At 39.5% G+C, this 19,145-nt stretch overlaps 1 protein-coding gene across 7 annotated transcripts in view; it reads right to left on the reverse strand.

The window, feature by feature from the left end:
- Window positions 1-19,145, reverse strand: part of DOCK10 (dedicator of cytokinesis 10) — a 2,344,342-nt gene that overhangs the window by 16,881 nt on the left and 2,308,316 nt on the right. For all 7 annotated transcript variants that reach the window (XM_044070265.1, XM_044070268.1, XM_044070269.1 and 4 more), the window contains 2 exons: window positions 5,893-5,993; window positions 1,385-1,523 (listed from right to left, as the gene is read on the reverse strand). In XM_044070265.1, coding sequence (XP_043926200.1) covers window positions 1,385-1,523; window positions 5,893-5,993 — 240 coding nt within the window. The remainder of the gene's footprint in view (window positions 1-1,384; window positions 1,524-5,892; window positions 5,994-19,145) is intronic.

The following is a 19,145-nucleotide window of genomic DNA, read 5'->3' on the forward strand; positions in this document are numbered from 1 at the left end:
AGAGCATTTTCTAAAAAGTAAACTTAAAAAGCATAAGATAAACAAAAGTAAATATTTTGTGAACAATAAAAGTGATTAAAACTGTACAAATACCAATATTTTCAGTAAGAAGTATTCTTTACAGTGATAATTGTGCTTTCATATTCTTTCTATAAATACTACAATATATTATAATGCACACAAACCCAACATTACATTTTTGGCTACATTTTCACAAATTGTCATATCCTGAAAACAGTATAACTTAAGACATACATTGTTAGAACATTTTTGTTAACCAGACATATGTTCTCACATGACAACAAGAAATTCCTCCTATAAGTGCATGTTTATTGAGATATTTACAGAAATATGAAAACATTTGCTTAATTGTTATAATTAGTAATATAAATAACGCTAAATATCTCTCAAGATGTGCAACTTATAGTGCAAATATGAAAGTTTCCTTCAACAATATATAAGGTTTCACCTAATGTCATGCAACAGTTTGTAAGTCACTTGTTTTCTGAAGTATTAAGTAAAAATGGAAATATTATTTATTTTCATAATTACTAACAAACAACTAGCAACATATAAGGTATATTGTGATATAAATAGACACTGACAATGACATTTCCTGTCTTCCTCCATAGCATATCACACCACACCCCTCAATAACATGTAGAGCTCTCAGCAATGAAAATATGAACATAAATATGAAAATATGAATAGTAAGTGATGAACAGTGATACATTTCTTTACTGCAGAACATCCTAGACTAACAACCTTAGTGTAATTTTATTAATAACTCCTTGTACTGTCTAATACTCTGTATTATAAGCTGCTAAGTCACTTAGTAAATGAAAACAGACCCAAAAAAGTTCTGGATGTCATAAGGAGCTATGGGCGTCAAATAGAAGTATACAAAAAAGGCACTATCGGCTTGAATGAGTTAACAGTGACAATATGCCTTTTACAGTTTTATTCTGAAAAGGCTGTTTGCATTAATCTTTGAAAGACCACGTATTTTAGGCCATTCTTTTGAGTAATGGGTTGCACAGCACGTCTATTTTTGCAAATCAGAGCTATGATTTATGTGATTGTGGTGGTGGTGCTGTGGTAGCGTTGTCACCTCACAGTAGAGATGCTGTCATGTTCGATTCTCAGCTAGTGTATCTTTTGTGTGGAGACATGTGTGAATGGGCGCACCTTCATTGAAGGTTGTGCGTCAGGGCCAGCAACTCGGCACGTAAAAATCTACTGCCAATCATTAGCGGACCGGAGTTCCGCTGTGGTGACCCCTAACCAGGAAAAGCCGAAAGACGCAACAAGAGCTATGATTTATGTCACATGGCAGAACACAACATGATGAAACATGCACAACAACACACATGACGGTGCTGACCTGCTCATTCATGATTGCTGACAGCTCACTCAGCATATCCCTGTAGTGTGATTTCATCTCTTCTTGATACTCCAGTTGGTCCTGCTTAATAAGACGGCCATTCAGTTCCAGAGCCTGTCCACATACTTGAGCAAATTGCCTAAAACAAAAACACACAAACCAATACCCACTTGAAAGAATCAATGTAACACACAATTGTATAACAGAATGAAAGCTAGAATGAGTCATGCCTTTCCCAGCCTTCAGTACAGTCTACAGAAAAAAGTATGTAATTGTTACAAAAATGCTGTTGTTCTTAGAAGATTGATAGCATATGCTAGAAAAGCCTAGCCTACAGACCTTCTGCTGACCTCTGTCAGTAGTGGCCACCCAACAGGAAACTTTCAGCACTTGGCAGTCCTTTCAGGCCTGGCCTTTTTACCAGCCATAAGCATAGGCCACCTCTAACCTTACCATCTCAGTGATAGTTGTTGCTTTCATTCTTCCATGCTTTAGCAGTGACTTGCATGCTCTTTCTAATCTAGCAGCCAAAGCAACTCCCCAGTCTTATCTGGAGTATCCCACTGGTGATCAGAGCCCCAGGCCACACTCCTCATACTTTTGATCAGACAGCAGAACACTCTTCCAGTTCTTCTTATAGTGACTAATGTATGTAGCTCCGTCCACTGCTTTGTTAAGTCACAGGATTCCTTGCTGTCCTTCCTAGCAATCCTATGAAGGACTGCACAGCCCTTCAGCCCCCTGCCCTAGCCAGCCTACTAGTATTTAGCATCTGTAGAAAATGCAATCGGCAACCACGACTTCCAGAATCAAAGTTTGCAGCCTCTCTCAAAACATACTGTAAGCAAGAACAGTCTGCTTATAATATTATCAGTGATTAAAGCAAACCCACTGTCTCTTAACCACACTGCCAGAGTTCTAAGCCCAAGGTCCCCTACCCACACACACACTCAGTAATCAAAGCATGCAGCCTCTACACACACACACACACACACACACACACACACACAATAATTCTGCATGGAAGCAAAGCCCACATGCAGTGAACAATGTGCCAAGCTCCATGTCCACATACTTCATCAGAAAGTAAAATAAAATTTACAGCAGCACCCCAGCTAGGAATAATAGGATAAACACCTTTCTTCTTCCTTCCTCCTTTAAATGATGAGAATATTGTTTTGGCCTCCTAACCATCCTATGCATTACAGACTTGTATAGTCTTCACCTTTTCTCCAAACTCAGGTGCTATGGTAATTCTAGATCCTGGTATGCCAAAGCATTAACAAGATGCATAATGATTTTCTTTAAGAAACTCCATTTATTGGTGGAACAAATGATGGTTAGTTCAGTGTACCACACCAAGCATCTTTCATAACGCAGTCTCAGTATCAGACCCGAACTCCTGACTCATCTTTAAGTTATCAGTCTGCTATACACACTACCAAGCTGTCAGAATTACTGAATGTTCTATAATATACCTAATCATACATCAGTCTTGGTATTCATCATTTCTACAGCTCATAATTAGTTTTAAACATTAATACCATGTTACTTTATGCAATGTGCAGTTATGTTTCAGCTTTAGTGCTCAGGCTGTAGCAGAAATGCATCTGTCCATATTACAAAATAACAGAGCATTGCACATGCTTAAAAATCATGACACATCTGAAATTCAAATGCAGTTACAAATGCTAAAAAATAAGAACTTGCATTAGAAAATGATGTGACTCAGGATGTAAGTGTGGGCAACAGAATGCTGGACGTACCAAACTGCTCTCTTTTAACAAATAGCTCCAAGTAAATAGAGAACAATTGTAATGAAAAGAAATAGTATTTGAAATCACAGCCAGTATTCATGTCTTCATCGTCCTGCATGATGCTGTCATCAAGTAAAGGACGATAATGTTATACTCTAATAGGAAAGGCCAGATGCAGAAAAATTAGCATTCGAATGAGATAAAAAATGATTATAAAAACTTCTACATTAAATTAAGTAATAAAAACATATTGGAATCAACAAGTGAAAAGTCCACCTAACTAGGCAGATGTTATCAAACTGCTCTTTAGTCTAACTCTAATCACAGATCAAGAATATTTAGATCTTCTCACTCACATAGCTTAAAATCTCATATTGTGTCAGCAATAAAATATTACAGGACAGGTTAACTATAGGAGATTGCTGTTTTTAGACAGATATGGTTATTAGAATAACATCACTCCATATTTCCAAAGAAGGTTATTATTTGGCTAAATATGCCACAAAATATACCTCATAAAAATTAACTTTCATCTTTCTTTATTACTTAAATTATTGACAGACATTTAAAAAATTATGTTGTGGACTCAAAGACAAAGGTTTCTTAGGTGTTTTCCACATTTATTCTGAAGTTTTTAATTTATTTTGCAGAAGGAGGCACCTACTGCCCTGCCTTCATCCATCTCACTGCAAGTGAATCATAATTAATTTTAAAGGCCACATGTGCATTATGCATGACTTTCCATTCTGGGAGATGATTCTACCTATTTATCATGCTCTCAGTGAAGCAATACTTTTCTGCATCTAGGTCAAATTATGATCCTTGTTCTGTTTGCCATGACAAGTTTCTCCCGCCCTGCCCTACCTTTTCAGTGTAGGTCTGGCACATTTTTCATTTAGATACTGATATATCAGTATGATAGCCTCTCTACCTCTACTATCTTTTAGTACAAAAGAGGACAAACGTTACCAGTCTTTACTTATATGTAATTTTTCTCCAGGCTCCTCACCATCTTAATTGTCTTCCTCTATAATGTCTACAGCAAGGTGTCCTCCTTCTTCCAATAAAGCCTTCATGACTGCCCAGTTCCAAACTCAGCATTATCAATATCTGATACAAGGACATTTATGACCTTCCTACCTTTGCACTCTATCCACAGATGTACATCTGATATTTGCTTTGCTTTTGCCATTGCTGTCCATCTGAGTGCCTGATAGTTTAGTCTTTCTGTAAAAGTAACCTAAGTCTGTCTCTGGCTCTGGATTTTTTATACTGACTGCCACAGCTGTATGACTTATTCCACAGCTGTCACTTGTTATACACATCATCATGCCTTTGAAATGGTAGAAGAGAAGCCGCCACCTTTTCCTTCAGTGTAGTTACACCCAATTACCATTCTTAGTCCCCACTTCTGCATGATACTATCTTCCAATATTATTTTTTTAATTTTTGATGCACAGTTCCCTCCCTGCAAATATCTCAACAAGTACTCAAGGAGTGGATTTGCAGGGGATAAAACAAAGGGATATCACTGACTCACAGAAGTGATGCAGTCTTCTCGCAGTACAATCCTCCTTGCAAACGGATGCCTGCTGCCTGTTCTCTGGTCTCTACCAGAGATTGCTTGATTGGATGCATGTTGCCAATATACACACACACACACACACACACACACACACACACACACACACACACACACACACACACACACACACACACACTTTTTCACCACCAAAGGAGCGGCTAACCGTCTTTTCTTCATCACTCTCCTATTTCCTGGACACCAATGTCTAAGCCTCATGTTGATCATGGGTCACCTGTAATGCAGGCATATAAAATTAACTGTGTACTAATGAGCCAGCACTATCTCACTAACCTTGATTCCATCATGAAGAAACTTACTTGTATACTCTCTTTGGTCTGTGTGAGGTCAGAGATAAGCACATAAATATGGCTAGACCCTGAGACAATTCCTGTAATATACTACTTGTAAGGTTTTCACTGTCCAAAAATGTAAACCTAACTACCTCTCAACATTCCTTGCCATTTTGCTGTTCAACCCTTTTGCTCCAATCTGCACAATTTACTACCCACACTTGCCTCATTGTTTTAGCAAGGAGCTTGAAGTGTGGGGCTAAGTCTGAGGCTGTGCTAATATATCATGTCCACAGAGTTGCCTTTGTCCACATACTAGTCTGACAGGATTTATACTCTATGAATCGATTCTTGTGTTTAATAAGCAGATCACTTTGCTTCAGAAATCTTGAAAACCTTAACCTTAAGACTGTCTCTACTGTTTTACTGGCATTTAATGTCAGGATCACTTCTCTGTAATCCATGTTTCTCCTTGCTTTCTTTTTGTAGCTGAGCATCAGATCTGTTTACATCCAGTCCCCAAAGATCACCAGTTCCCTAAGAGACCTGTTGGATGTCTTAGAGGTTAACTAGAACACCTGCACACCTTCTTTGTATCCTAGGTGAGGTCAAATACAATCCTTTTCACTTTGTTTTGTATATTCACTATCTTCTCATCTTTCCATTAACCATCTTAAGCGTTCACAGCTAATTCTTTCTCCCTGTATTGGTACACTCCCTTCTCATCTTTCCATTAACCATCTTAAGCATTCCCAGCTAATTCTTTCTCCCCATATTGGTACACTCCCTTCCTTATTTTCCCTGGAGAAATCTGATCTGTATTTAGAAACTGGAAGGGAAAGAATTAAGAATGTAGCATCAACTACTTCTACTTACCGAAATATTTCCTTAACAAGTTTCACTTGGTTGTCAGGATATTTCTTTGCATTCTTCTCTTCAATAAAAGCACGGGCATATGCCATTGGTCCAGCATTTACCTAAAAACAACGAGAAGAGAACCTTGACTAAGGTAAGGCAACCAAATTCTTTTTAAGAAATGAAAATGTAAAAAGAGATTTCTGGATAATAGCCATGCTCCATGTATTTTTGTATGCATACCATCTTTTTCATCACTGAAGTTAGTTTCTAAGTTTGTTTTCTTCAGAAGATGTTTTCCTAATGCCTTATTTTATTTTATTTTTATTTTTTATTTTACATTTGTTGACTGGGAAAGTCTGACTGGTTATATGTCCATTTTCCACGAAGGCCCGGGGAGAAAAGCTCCAACAATATAGACAATAAAATTACAATTAAAATGTAAGACTTGGCTTACGAACTATAGTAGATAATAATATACAGTCAACAACCCAGTACATTAATAGGTGCAATTGAACAGTAAGGCTTGGTTTACAGACTCTGGTAGACAATAACATACCCAGACTAGGGAGGCAAAAATGCTACAGTCTACCCTGGATAATATGATATATAGTGTAATTCAGTATCGTATACAGTACTGTTAAGTGTACCATTGGAAAGAAGAAAAAGTGAGTTATACTAAAGAGTCATAGGCAAAAAGAGGCAATGCAAGTAGTAGAGGGTGGATTAAGTAGAGGGGTAAGTAAGGGTAGGGTCAAGGGTGAAGGAATAGAGAGATAATGGGTAGTGTCAGGTTGTAGAATTGGGTAGCAGAGGGTCAATCTGGGTTGGAGGAAGGACATAGCCAGTGAGTGGTAAGATACCCTTTGAGACTTCTTTTGAATTTGGTTAGTGAGGAGTCTAAGGTTAGGTCTGCAGGAAGTGAGTTCCAAATTCTGCCATCATAGTTAGAAAACAGTGAGTCTCCAGCTGAGTTATTAGATTTGAGAGTTTGAACAAGGAGTTTGTTGGATGATCGTAGTACCCTGGGATTACTGTAAGAATTAATAAGGTTTTTTTAGTCCAGGAGTTTTGTCAGGTTGATTGAGGACTTTGTAGATGACTGTGAGCTGATTGTAATGAAGTAAATTGGGGAATTCTAGCCACTTTCGTTGTCTTTTTCATCAGTAGTATTTTAAAACATTGAAGTGCCCCTCATTTACAAATGGACAGATTTAAAATTGCATCAAGTTCTGAGTGTGATACCTCCAATAGTCTCTGTGTTAGGAAAACAAACTCTTACCCCTTTGTTTTTAGTCTCCTGTAATATACAAAATCATTTTATTTAGGGATACCATTTCATATTTCAGTTGTCGATGACAGACTTTATGATATGGCATGGAACTTTGAAGAAACGCATTTGTAGGGAGTGGGCAGAAGGTACAGAGCCTGGCATTCCAAGAGAAGCAAAGCTGATGTGATACAAATTTGATTATCTAAACCATTGCAAGTGTTTACTCTGTTTTGGGAGTGTCAGTGAACATCTAAACAGGGAGCACAAAAATAGGCCACTGTGTACTGGGTCTATATCACCAAATCGAAAAGACCGGTAATTAAACAGTATTTCACATCGAACTGCCATTCATAGAGGTGTTTATTGTGAGATCACAGTACAGTGAAGATTGGAAAATTTGCCCTTTCATCACTGTAGTGCAACCTCAGAGTTGGTATATATAATTAGTGAGGAGTGTGAGGGATGCAGCCCCTCACAAGAGCGACTTCGATAAATGGCATTTTCGATGTAAATGCCGTTCGATTAGCAGTCTTTTCGATTTCGTGATATAGACCCCTCTGCACCTTCTCTGCTTTTAAGTTACAAAAATTAGCCTCCATAATCTCATTTCACCATGTTTGGAGAAGGAATAATACATGACAATCTGTAAGATCTTCTGTGATGCTCCTCCGATGTTTGTAATTTCATGCATCACAGCAGCATCTACTTGACAAACATGGCAGGTTTTCTGATAATGACAAGTATCAGGTGACTTCCAAGAGATCAAGAATACTCTGTGTGCAGTTATAGTGGTGCTGCTTACTACAAGCCTACCCATATTTACCCATATTTGGTCATAACTCCAGGACAGCACACAATTTGGCTGCAAGTGATTACAATGAAATAAAAAAAAACTGAGCTCATCCATGCCAAAGAAAGTGCCGGAAGAAAAAGATGGTGATAGAAACAGAATCCATTATGGCTAAGCTGAAAGACCTGGAAAACAAGATATGCTAAAGCAATCAAAATTTATAGGCATGTGCAAGAGCCTGGATGTGGGGGTAGGGGCGGGGAATAATTGTGTTCTGGGTTTTTTAAGAGGCATTTGGGAACAAGACAGGCCTCAGGAATGTCTCACATTAAAAATGTGAATAAGAAACTCAGGCTCTGCCTGAAAAGTAGAGCTGTTTAATGTGACCAGGTTTTTCAGAAAGTCAGCTTGAAATCTGGCAACAAACTGTTTTCACTTCCCCAGTGCTCTGATAATGCATTTGAAAGTGAATAGGAACCCAATACTTTGACACAACAGAGGACTGGAAGGTAGCGAAACCTTGTTGTTTCTCTTACAAATTATTTGTATGTACTGAAAATAGGAAAGATGAAGCAAGAAACTTCACTAAGAAAAATTCACTTTTTCAGCATCAGTGCAGTTTCCAGGAAACAAGTGACTTGCAACACTGCTATGTCTCACAGAGGTCATATAATTTGGGAGAGGTCACGTAATAGTGGTGCATTTACAGCAGCCCATCTCTAAAAAGATCTGCTGTTGCAGCTGTAAGAGATGTTGAAAATACTGTAGAAGGTCAGCCATATTAAACAACCACTACCTCTGAGATGCAGAAATGGGGATTTCCCTCGGTTATCAACGATGATTTGGAATAATCAACTAAATATTTGGAGGTGAAGGTCAGACAAAGAGGATGACACATCCAATGATTGCTATACCTTTTTCTTATGACCTATCTATTCAGAACACAGGCAGCAAATGAACAGTAAACCACCGAACATTGTGACTGTGCTGCTAAGGGGCATTATCCCATAGCTCTGGACTAGATTCTGTCAATTGCCACCAACATATTGTTGATTTTCAGCAAGTCACTTAACCAGAGCAGTTTTGCCAGGTAACCACAGTAGTCACTTGTGTCAACAACAAAACAAAACCAAAAAGAACAGTTGCCAAATGGTTCATCTCACCTTAACCCAAGTGACTTTTTTGTTGCTGTTTTCATGTTGACCTTGACATATTGAGCATTCCCCATCCAGGAGCACACCATTCACCTTCCTACTACACATCGTTTGCTTGACTAGATGCATTAGTTTTATGCACAGTATCCAACCACTTGAACTCATTGAAAGTCTTTTGCAACAGCTGAATCCATGCCGCTGAAGGTTAACTGTGCAGGTTATTTAATGAAATAGTTGTATAATTTATATATATGTTCATAGGTTCATAGGTAGGTACTAGGCTATCTGCTCAAAGGCATTTATAAGCCTAGCTGGAATGTGTTGGCTTTTGCTGCCCCCTTAGATTAGTTCCCTGTACCTATGTCCAGTAGAGCCATTAAAGTGATTCCTGGGGTAAACTTTCTGTTTCCCATCCACTCATCAAGGTTTCTCTTGAAGAGGGTTAGCGAGGAGCTCTGCCTAATGTAGATTGGAATCTTGTTCCAGAGCATGGGAAGTCTCTGGGACAGGAATCTATCCCTCCAGCACGTCCTATTTATTGTTGTGGTGAGGTTTAGATGTCTGGAGCGTGTGGCTTGAGGGGATATGGTTTTCTTTAGGTGGAGCATGTCCATCAATTCTGGGTTGGATATGGCCTTGTACGTCAGGCAGAGATCACCTCTGAGTAGGCGGTATGCAATCGAGTACAGCTGGAGTTTCTTCAGTCGACATGCATAGGGCATCTGCTTGAGGCCAGTGATCCTCTTGGTGAGGTACTTCTGTGGTCTTTCCAGTTGTTGCAGGTGTCTTGTAAGGTACATCCCAAATGGGGCATTGTACTCTATGATGGGTCTGATGAGTGATGCATAGAGGGGCCCAATGACATCTTTTGATCTGGATGCAAACCCTTTTGTGATTAGGTGGGCCACATAGAAGGATTTTCTAACCACTTTGGCAATGTGATTATCAAAGGAGAGGTTACTATCTACTTGGGACCCCAGATCCCTTATTACATCTTCCGTATTTAGGGGATACCACCTATGTGGTAGTTTGTGGGTACTTTGTTTTTTCCAAAGGGGATGACTATGCACTTTTTGGCATTTAGCTTGAGGCCATGGTTTGACACCAGGTATCTGTCTCAGTGAGACCCTTTTGGAGGATGTCTGTGTCAGCCGGTGAGTCAATTATAGCCTCTAGTTTGCAGTCGTCTGCGAACTTGGTCAGCCATAGTCCTCCTGTGCTTGCCTGTACCTCTGAGAAGTATATGTAAAACAGGAGGGGTCCTAGGACTGAACCTTGGGGAACGCCACTTGTAACCGGTTTAGAGTCAGACCTAGCTCTCGCAACTCTTACCATGTGGGTTCTGTCCGTGAGCCAGTTGGCAACCCATCATGTGACGTAGGGGTTTATGTTCAGGCTGGTGAGCTTATCTATAATACTTGAGTGGGGAATGGTGTTGAAGGCCTTTGCGAGGTCTAGGTAGGCAGTGTGGACCACCTTTCCCTCGTTTATAGCCTTGGTAACTGTCTCAAAGAAGTCCACCATGTTTAGGAGGCATGATCTGCCCTTAACTAAGCCGAACTGGGTAGGGTCCAGTGTTTGGAGGTTTCCTATGTCTCTGTTAATGAGATCCATGATGATGTGCTCCATAGCTTTGCAGACCAAGCTAGTCAGGCTTATAGGGCGATAGTTCCTGGGGTCCGTTGTGGCTCCACCTTTGTGGAGCGGAATAACCATTGCTGTGTGCCTCTCTGTGGGCACGTAGCCTGTGGAGAGGCTGAGATTAAACAGTGTGTTTAGGTGAGGGGTTAGTTCATCTTTGAGCTCATGTAGGACGCAGCCTGGGACACCCTCCGGTCCCATTGATGCTGTGTTTTTGGCTTTGGAGAGAGCTGTTTTAACCTGAGTGTCTGTGATTTCAGGGGCACTACATTCTTCTGGTATAGTTATGGGCCCTTTTGGGGGTGAGAGGGGGGGTGAAGTTTACACTGAACCTGTCTGCCAGGATATTGGCTATATTGGTCAGTTCAGTGTATTTTGTGCTATTCTGCACTAACTCTGAGCAGATCTGAGAATTGCCACTTAGATTCTTGACACAGCTAAATAATGCCTTGTGGTTATCTTTGGAGTCCATGGCAATTTTTCTTTCGAAGCTAGCCTTGGATGATTTTATGAGGGAATGTAGTTTCTTGCTGATACTGATCAGGGATGTCTTCCCTTCTTGGGATTTTACTCTTTTCTGTACTAGTTTCCTCCTTCTCTTGTATAGCTTGTTTATGGCAGGGGTCCACCAGACTGGTTTCCTTTTCTTGGAGGAGTGAGTCTTGGTTTTGTTTGGGATAGCACGATCCATGCATTCTTGTAGGTGCCCATAGAGTGCATTAGTAAAGGATTTTGCAGCTTGAACGGTGTTATCCTTTAGCATGGGGGCTTTGAAACTTCCCACCTCAGTTTTAAGTAATGTGAAGTTTGCTTTTGAAAAGTTTTTCACGGTGGTTTCTTTGACCGGGGGTGGTGGCGGAATGTGGATATCCAGAGTGATTAGTTTATGGTCAGATCTAACTAGCGAGGGGTTGACCTCCGGTGTGGAACACCGGTCGCCCATCTTGATGATGACCAGGTCCAATATGTTGTCACCTCTGGTGGGGGTGTTGACCAGTTGATCCAGGGAATTTGAGTTTATAAATTCTAGAAAATGTTGGGCAAGGGAGTTTGTACTTGAGTAGTTCTCCCAGTTAATGTTTGGGTAATCGAAATCACCCAATATCAGGGTGTTTGGTAGGACCTTTATGTTTCCCACTGTTTCCTGGAATGTGTAGTGGGGGTCCTGGGACATGGTGGGTGATCTGTAGCAAGCTATAATTTAAATAGCAGTTTTACCTGTTGTTAGTTGCATGTGGATGATCTCTGAAGCATCGTGCTGTGCCACTAACATGGAAGTGTGGGTATCCTTGAGGAATATGGATACTCCCTCGCCTTTTGTATTTCGGTCAAGGTTTTGTGGCCGAAATGTATTGTATGAGTTGTAGTCTGGTAGTGCTGGGGTGCTCTTGGATCCTTAAACCAGGTTTCTGTTACTGCACATATATCGATTTTCTCCATACTGAGGAGTGCCTCGAGTGCGTGCATTTTGAGGTTTAGAATTCTGGCATTGAGTAGCATTTCCTTCAGTTTTTTGTTACTTATGCTATTTACGGCGGTGGGTTTGTCTTTTGAGCCTTGCCTAAAAAAGGCACTATGGGGGGCAAGAGCCTTGGCCAGTATTCAAAAGCCTAAGGGTGATAGGTGCAAGCCATCTGTAGCGAAGCAGCGTGGCTTGTCCAGCATGTCATCCCAGGCTGACAGACACTGGATCCTCTTTGAATGACACCAGAAGCTTAGCCAATTGTTGAAACTGATCATTTTTTCTCTATACCGTGGTATAATTCTTGGTGAGGGCAGGAACTACTCAGGGTCAGGGTCATACCAGCCTGGGCTATGTGATCAGAGAGCTCCTCCATGTCGCTTTTCATGTAGTCCAGGGAGGTACGGCTCAGGTCATTCACACCAACATGGACAATGACAGAGTCATATTTGTACTTGTTCTGGAGTGACCTGAGTGCTTGTGTTATGTGGTGGATCCTGGCACTCAACAGGCAGCTAACAGTAACCTTCTCCTTATTCAGCCTACTGAGTGGGACGTCAGTGTGCCTGACTATAGAGTCACGTATTACTAGTGTGCTGGGTATGTTATTTTGCCTTAAGGGCTGTGATTGTGTGGCACACTGGTTTTGTGAAGTATGTGTTTCATGGTTTGTATTGGAGGGTGTAGGTTGCTTGGATGTCTGCTTTGGAGGTCTCTGTTGCTTTTGCAGATTTTTATTTAGAGCCTCCGAGTATGTTTTCATGTATTTATGTGTGTTTTTTTCCAGTGCTGGTTTCATAGGTCTATGTGAGACTGGTGGTGTGATGCAAGTAATTCCCTTCTCCTCTTGACTGCCTGGTCCAGTCTTGGGTTGAGAGAGCTTAGCCTCCAGTTTGGCTGTATAATTGCATCTCTCGCATGCATTAGTGTTAGGTGGAAGGAGGAGAGGGTTGTCTGTGTACATAAGACAGTTGTAACATTGCTTCAAAATGCCCAGATTCACCAGTTGGATTGGAGAGTACACCTGAAACTGCCCTTTGGACATGCCTGGAAATGTACAGTGAACTGTTTTACTGATTGGCTGGTATGGTACTTGACTTTTCTTTACTTTGTGATATGTTTGTTTTCACATGATTTGCCTGCCTGAACACAAGTTATATCTCACGTGCTGTACAGTTAGTGATTTTGGATATATCCTCCACTCACATTGTTAAAGTGATACTTCTTAGTGTCATTCACCTGCCTCCTCACAATGCAGTGTTTGCATAATTAGCAACATCTAAGTCAAATGGCTGGATGCTAAAGGTATGTTTATTGTTCTTGGTTCTACTGTCTGGAATTCCTCTGCTGGTATGGATAATCCTCAGCACTCTGTGTACTTTACAGATTCATTACTTTACTACTTGAAAGTGAATCTATCTGTATTCATTCCAGGAAGACTAATCTATCTTTCTATCTCCTATTCTCTGACTAATAAGTAAATCACTATATTAAGCGATCACTTTTGTGAGCTACAATAAATGATTGACTCTGCTTGACTTAATTTAAATTATTCATTCCATTTATCATAACAACTTAATCCTTGGACATACATCCTCACCAGTCCTACTTCCCCAGACCTGCATTCCTCTTTAACAGTAACTTGGTATAGATAAATTCTTGCAATAAAAAGCCTTAATTTATTGTCTAAGTAAGAGAATCATTTAGTTTTTGTTTTTTGTTAAACTGACAGCTGTATTTTGTTATTCTTATTACAAGGATTGCTTTCTAAATCACTTTACATTAGCACATCCTCATTTGTGACTGTTGTGTCAAGTTACTACTGTCAGTTTCTATACTTGTTTCTGCATCTGGCTCTGGTTGTAGCTGAAAATGCTCCTTTAATTACTTTCCTTTCCTTCTGTAAAAATTAAAGAACAGTAAAACAATAAATAAAAACTACTGTACTTACTGTCCTTATTTTTTTACTGCTGCTGAGAGCTGTGGATTGCAAGGGTTTACTACCTACCTACCTCCAGGAGTACAGGCTTAATTCTTGGGATCTCCCTATTCACCACCTCAAATGTTTGGTGTAATAAGCCAGTCACTCTTTACTGGTTAATTCAGTACTGGAAGTCTGTGATCATGTTTCTTTGTTGAGGTATTTGTAGAGTACAGCATTGTTGTTAGTGGTAAATAATCACTGACAATGCCAGTGTACCTCTCAGTGAAAGTCCTGTTATGTACACAGTCTTTATTTAATCAAAAAAGGTGTGAACCACTGCCACGTCTCACAGAGGCTACAGTGGGAAGTCAACTAGTGTACTGCTAGAGCTGACCTAGTGTACCGCTGGCCACTTTAAGCAGTCTGGCATCGGTACTTCAAAAACACTCAAGAGCTGGCAAATAGGGACATTCCAGGAATTAAACCTATAATCCTGTGCAACATTCTCTTTGAGGCTTTGACTTACAAGAACACTATCATCTTAATTATGTTATTATACTTCTTAGTTCCTTGTGGTTATTATTTATTTATTTATTTTTTGTTTCATCATTTAGGGGTCTAATTCACTCTAATGTCATTTGACTAGTATACTTAGAATATTCTCTATTACTTTATTGCTGTTCAGTTTTTCTCTGTTATACATTACATTTTTGTTATATTATAAGCTCTTTTGAGCAATGTTAATGCTCTATGCAAATTGTTTAGCCACCATCTCTGACAAACCCATATGACAACAATATTTTTTGTGAACTGACTATTGAAATGCCAGTATTTTATCAGTAAGCTGTCATTGTTTTCTCTGTATTTGTTTTATGGTTTAGATCCTGGCAGAAAAGGATGTTCAGACTAGACCACTTATCCATTTATGAAATAAATAAAATAAAATATCTCATGCAACCCCCAAAAAGTCATCAATCTCAAAGGGAGAGGGAGAGCAAAACGATGCTGCAAACTTCAAGGTAGTCTTATTCATTGTTGTGTTATCTTAAAATACCACTGCTTTATAAATATTAGAAAGAGGGGTGTACGGAGCTATTTCTGATTCTGAGTAAAGTCAGATGCAATCATGGACAATATCTTTACTGTTATGTACCATGTAACAGTCCAGTTAAACAGTAGAGAGTATTAGGATATCTGAAGTGGTTAGGCCATGATGCTGAATTTCAAGAAGGTGAGACAATGAAGAGAAAACACAGTACTTAAGTTAAATGAAATCTGAAAGTAGATAAAGGTTATTTATTTATTTATTGACATTTGTTGACTGGGACAGGAGCCCATTTTCGGGGGAGGCCTAGGGAAAAAAGCTCCACAAACACATTATGATTACACAGTATTTTACAATAATTTACAGACTTTACAGAAATTACGGTGGTGGTGCTGCGGTACCGTTGTTGCTTCACAGTAAGACGCTTTCCGGTTTGATTCTCAGCTAGAGCGTCTTCTGTGTGGAGACATGCGTGAATGGGCGTACCTTCGTTGAAAGTTGTGCGTCAGGGCTGGCAACTCGGCACGTAAAAATCAACTGCCAATCATTAGCGGACCGGAGTTCTGCTGTGGTGACCCCTAACCGGGAAAAGCCGAAAGACACAACAACAACAACAACAACAAAAATTATAGTACAATATAGTACAATATAACAAAATGAGAAACAGAATAATAAATTGTGGGAAGTTACAATATCAGAGAGAAAAACAGAGTAATTTACAAGATATACACACACACACACACACACACACACACACACACACACACACACACACACACACTTTTTTCTTGTAAATATTGTAATAGGTTGAAAGTTAAATGGAAAGATCACTAGAGGGGAAGTGTTAGGTTGAAAGAGTTAATAATGGAAAGAAGAGTCACTAGTGAGGGAGTTTTAAAGGGGTGAGAGATTAGAATGATAGTTAAGTTTAGGGAGATTATAGTAAGAACAGAGTTGTTTAAAGTAACTTATAGATCAAAGAGTTTCCTACTGGTTTTGAGGGGTAAAGATTGGGGTACGCTAGAGGAAGGCTCAATGAGGTAGGATGTTTATCTATGTGGATAGATGCAGGGGCAGATTTTAGTATTTAGTAGGTAGTTCTTTAGGGTGAGTTTAAATTTGTTGAAGCAGCTAACTAATTACATACAGTGATGCCTTAACTACAGCTCTTTGAATCCTCAGTTGGCAGCCTTCAGTTATAAACCTCTCCTAACCTACAGTGCTTGACCAGCATTGTCTTTAAAGCTGTGTACTCACTTATGTCTTCTGACTGCAGTCTACTTCAGAGGTCACCAAAAGAGTGTCCATAAACGAAAAGGCACGGATTTTGCTTTACATTTTCTTTTCTTTTCTAGCAAATGGAAAGCAGGACGGAAAGAAAAAGGTATGGAATCTAAAACCGTCTTTAACAATATCTGTTAGCCAGAGGGTCGATGACATGCCTGTTGACATCTCTAGAAAACATAGCATTAAGTGCCAATGCAAACAGCTAGTCTGATGTGAAGGCTGCTTTATAACCAAAGTTCCATCATCAAATAAGAACCAAACTGCTGTATCAGTTTTCATGATAATGTAGGTCATCTGCTGATAGTCATGGGATACTGACCATTAAAACTAGCTTGCCCTAAGAGTTATTAATGAGTGCAATATCTTGCTGTTATCAATAAAGCAAGCTAAGGATCAGACTTAACTGCTTGACAGCAACTGATCAAGAACATAGCACATCTAAGAGCCACCCATGCAGATCAAAATACGTCTTTTTGCAGGAGGCCAGACCCCACTCTATCCCTCTAATTACATATGCTAACTCTATGATCACACAGTAGTGGGAAAGGAGAAAAAAACCTAAACAGCCTGCAGCAATCTCATATAAATGCTGATTTGGAAAATGTCTACCTGTCAATGAAATGACCTGCAATGAATTATGAATTCAACCATCTGTATTCATTTTTTATTTATTTTTACTCAGTATTTTCAACTTTTACAACCATAAGCATGTCACTGAACATGTTAAACTAGCAATAAGAATGCAAACATCTCTGCTTCAGTCATTGAGCAAATAGAACATACACGTCTTGTTCCTTGAGTACAAATTAACTTTTTCTTTTAGCATACATTGGCATTTGTGTCAACACTGTACTGTTGCCTCTGACACAATACACACAAATGAATAGTAAGCTAAAAGTATATGTTCTAAAATTAATCACTTTAGTCATACTATCATACCAGTCCATATCTTCTTTATAACCTTTTGTGACAAGGTTTCAAACCCATCTCCCCAGCTACAATTATTTTTTCCTATCCTTCCACTCCTGTAGTTCTTGCCCCAATGATGTGAACCTCTATTCCCTCGGTACATAATTACTACATATGTTTTCACATTCCATTACACATTTTTCCCACAAGGACCTCAGAATAGAGCAACCCCGGAATATAAGAATATAGCCAGCTTAACCTTCTCTATACCTCCAACACCTGTATTTTACACATTGTTCTCACCTGAAGAGTACTTCTGTACCACCTGTGAATCCATATATGGATCATAAAGCACTGGTAATAGTTGTTTTAGCAGTAACTGTATTCACCTCCAAGACTTATTAGTGGGCATCCTGGAACAGTAAGACTGAAGGAGTAAAATACAAACTTAGAAATACTAAGATGGAGACTCTCTCTCTCTCTCTCTATATGCATATATATATATATATATATATATATATATATATATATATATATATATATATACACACACACACACACACACACACACACACACACACACACACACACACACACACACATATACATATATGGGGTCTATATTATAACATTGAATTCTACAAAGATCGGATGTTATAATATCGACCCCGTAATGTCGAACGCTGAAAACAGCAAAGGTGCAGGACACCGAATTCTTTCCCAGGGAAAGAATTCGATGGGCTGTTCCTGTGGCTTCGCTGCTTTCAGCATTCGATATGTTGGAACGTTATGGGTCGGGTTCAGGTAACTGTGCGATTGTGTGTAGGTTAGGGGGCGGGTTAGGTGAGTTAGGGTTAGGGCGCTGGTCAGGTAAGTGTGTGGTTGTGTGTAGGTTAGGGTTAGGATGTGGGTTAGGTGAGTTAGGGTTAGTTCGCGGGTGAGGTGAGTGTGCGATAGTGACGGACCTTAGGGTTAGGGTTGGGTTAAGGTAAGTGGATAGCTAGTAGTGTATGTAAAGTTTAGTTTAGGTGTAGGTGTAGGATTTTAAGTGTATGTGTGTGAATTGCTGTTCTTTGTGTGTGCTTGTGTTGTGTGTATGTTTCTCGGAATAGCAATTTTTTTCCCTGGGAAAAAATTCGCTATTCTGATTGTTCGATGTTTTTGGATTTCGGTGATTAGGGTTCGATATTATAACATTCCATCTTTGTAGAATTCGATGTTATAATATAGACCCCATATATATTGGTGTGTGTGTGTGTGTGTGTGTGTGTGTGTGTGTGTGTGTGTGTGTGTGTGTGTGTGTGTGTGTGTGTGTGTGTGTGTGTGTAAGTAGCTGTGGTGAGGGGGTCTTGCACCACTGTAAATATATTGCTAAGGAAGAACAGCAATTTTTAGCATTTGGTGTTCTCCTGTATGTTCATATTTTTTTGCTACCCTAACATTTCTTCCATATCTTTCAGAGAAAAGTCTACCATTTCACTAATGCCTCCCTCAATCTTAAGTTTTTCTATACTTTGATGAAACAGTTGATAATTTGTTTTTCTATGAAGGGTACTCCATCTTACCTGGTTCTTTCAGTGTTCTTCTTCCATCTTCACTTAAACTGCTACCACATTTTCTTGAATATAACTTAGGATTATTGAGGATTCCTTTCTTTATAGCCATCCCTGTATAACAATTATCAGTTACTCCAATTGCAACCAGTCCTCAATATCATTATTCAATGTCTCCTTAAACACTGTCTAGCTCCAAAAGTTTAATTTCCCCTCCTCTTTATAAAATCCCTAGA

The sequence above is a fragment of the Protopterus annectens genome, chromosome 4.part1 (assembly GCF_019279795.1).
Source record: "Protopterus annectens isolate FY-2018-M chromosome 4.part1, PAN1.0, whole genome shotgun sequence".
NCBI lineage: Eukaryota > Metazoa > Chordata > Ceratodontiformes > Protopteridae > Protopterus > Protopterus annectens.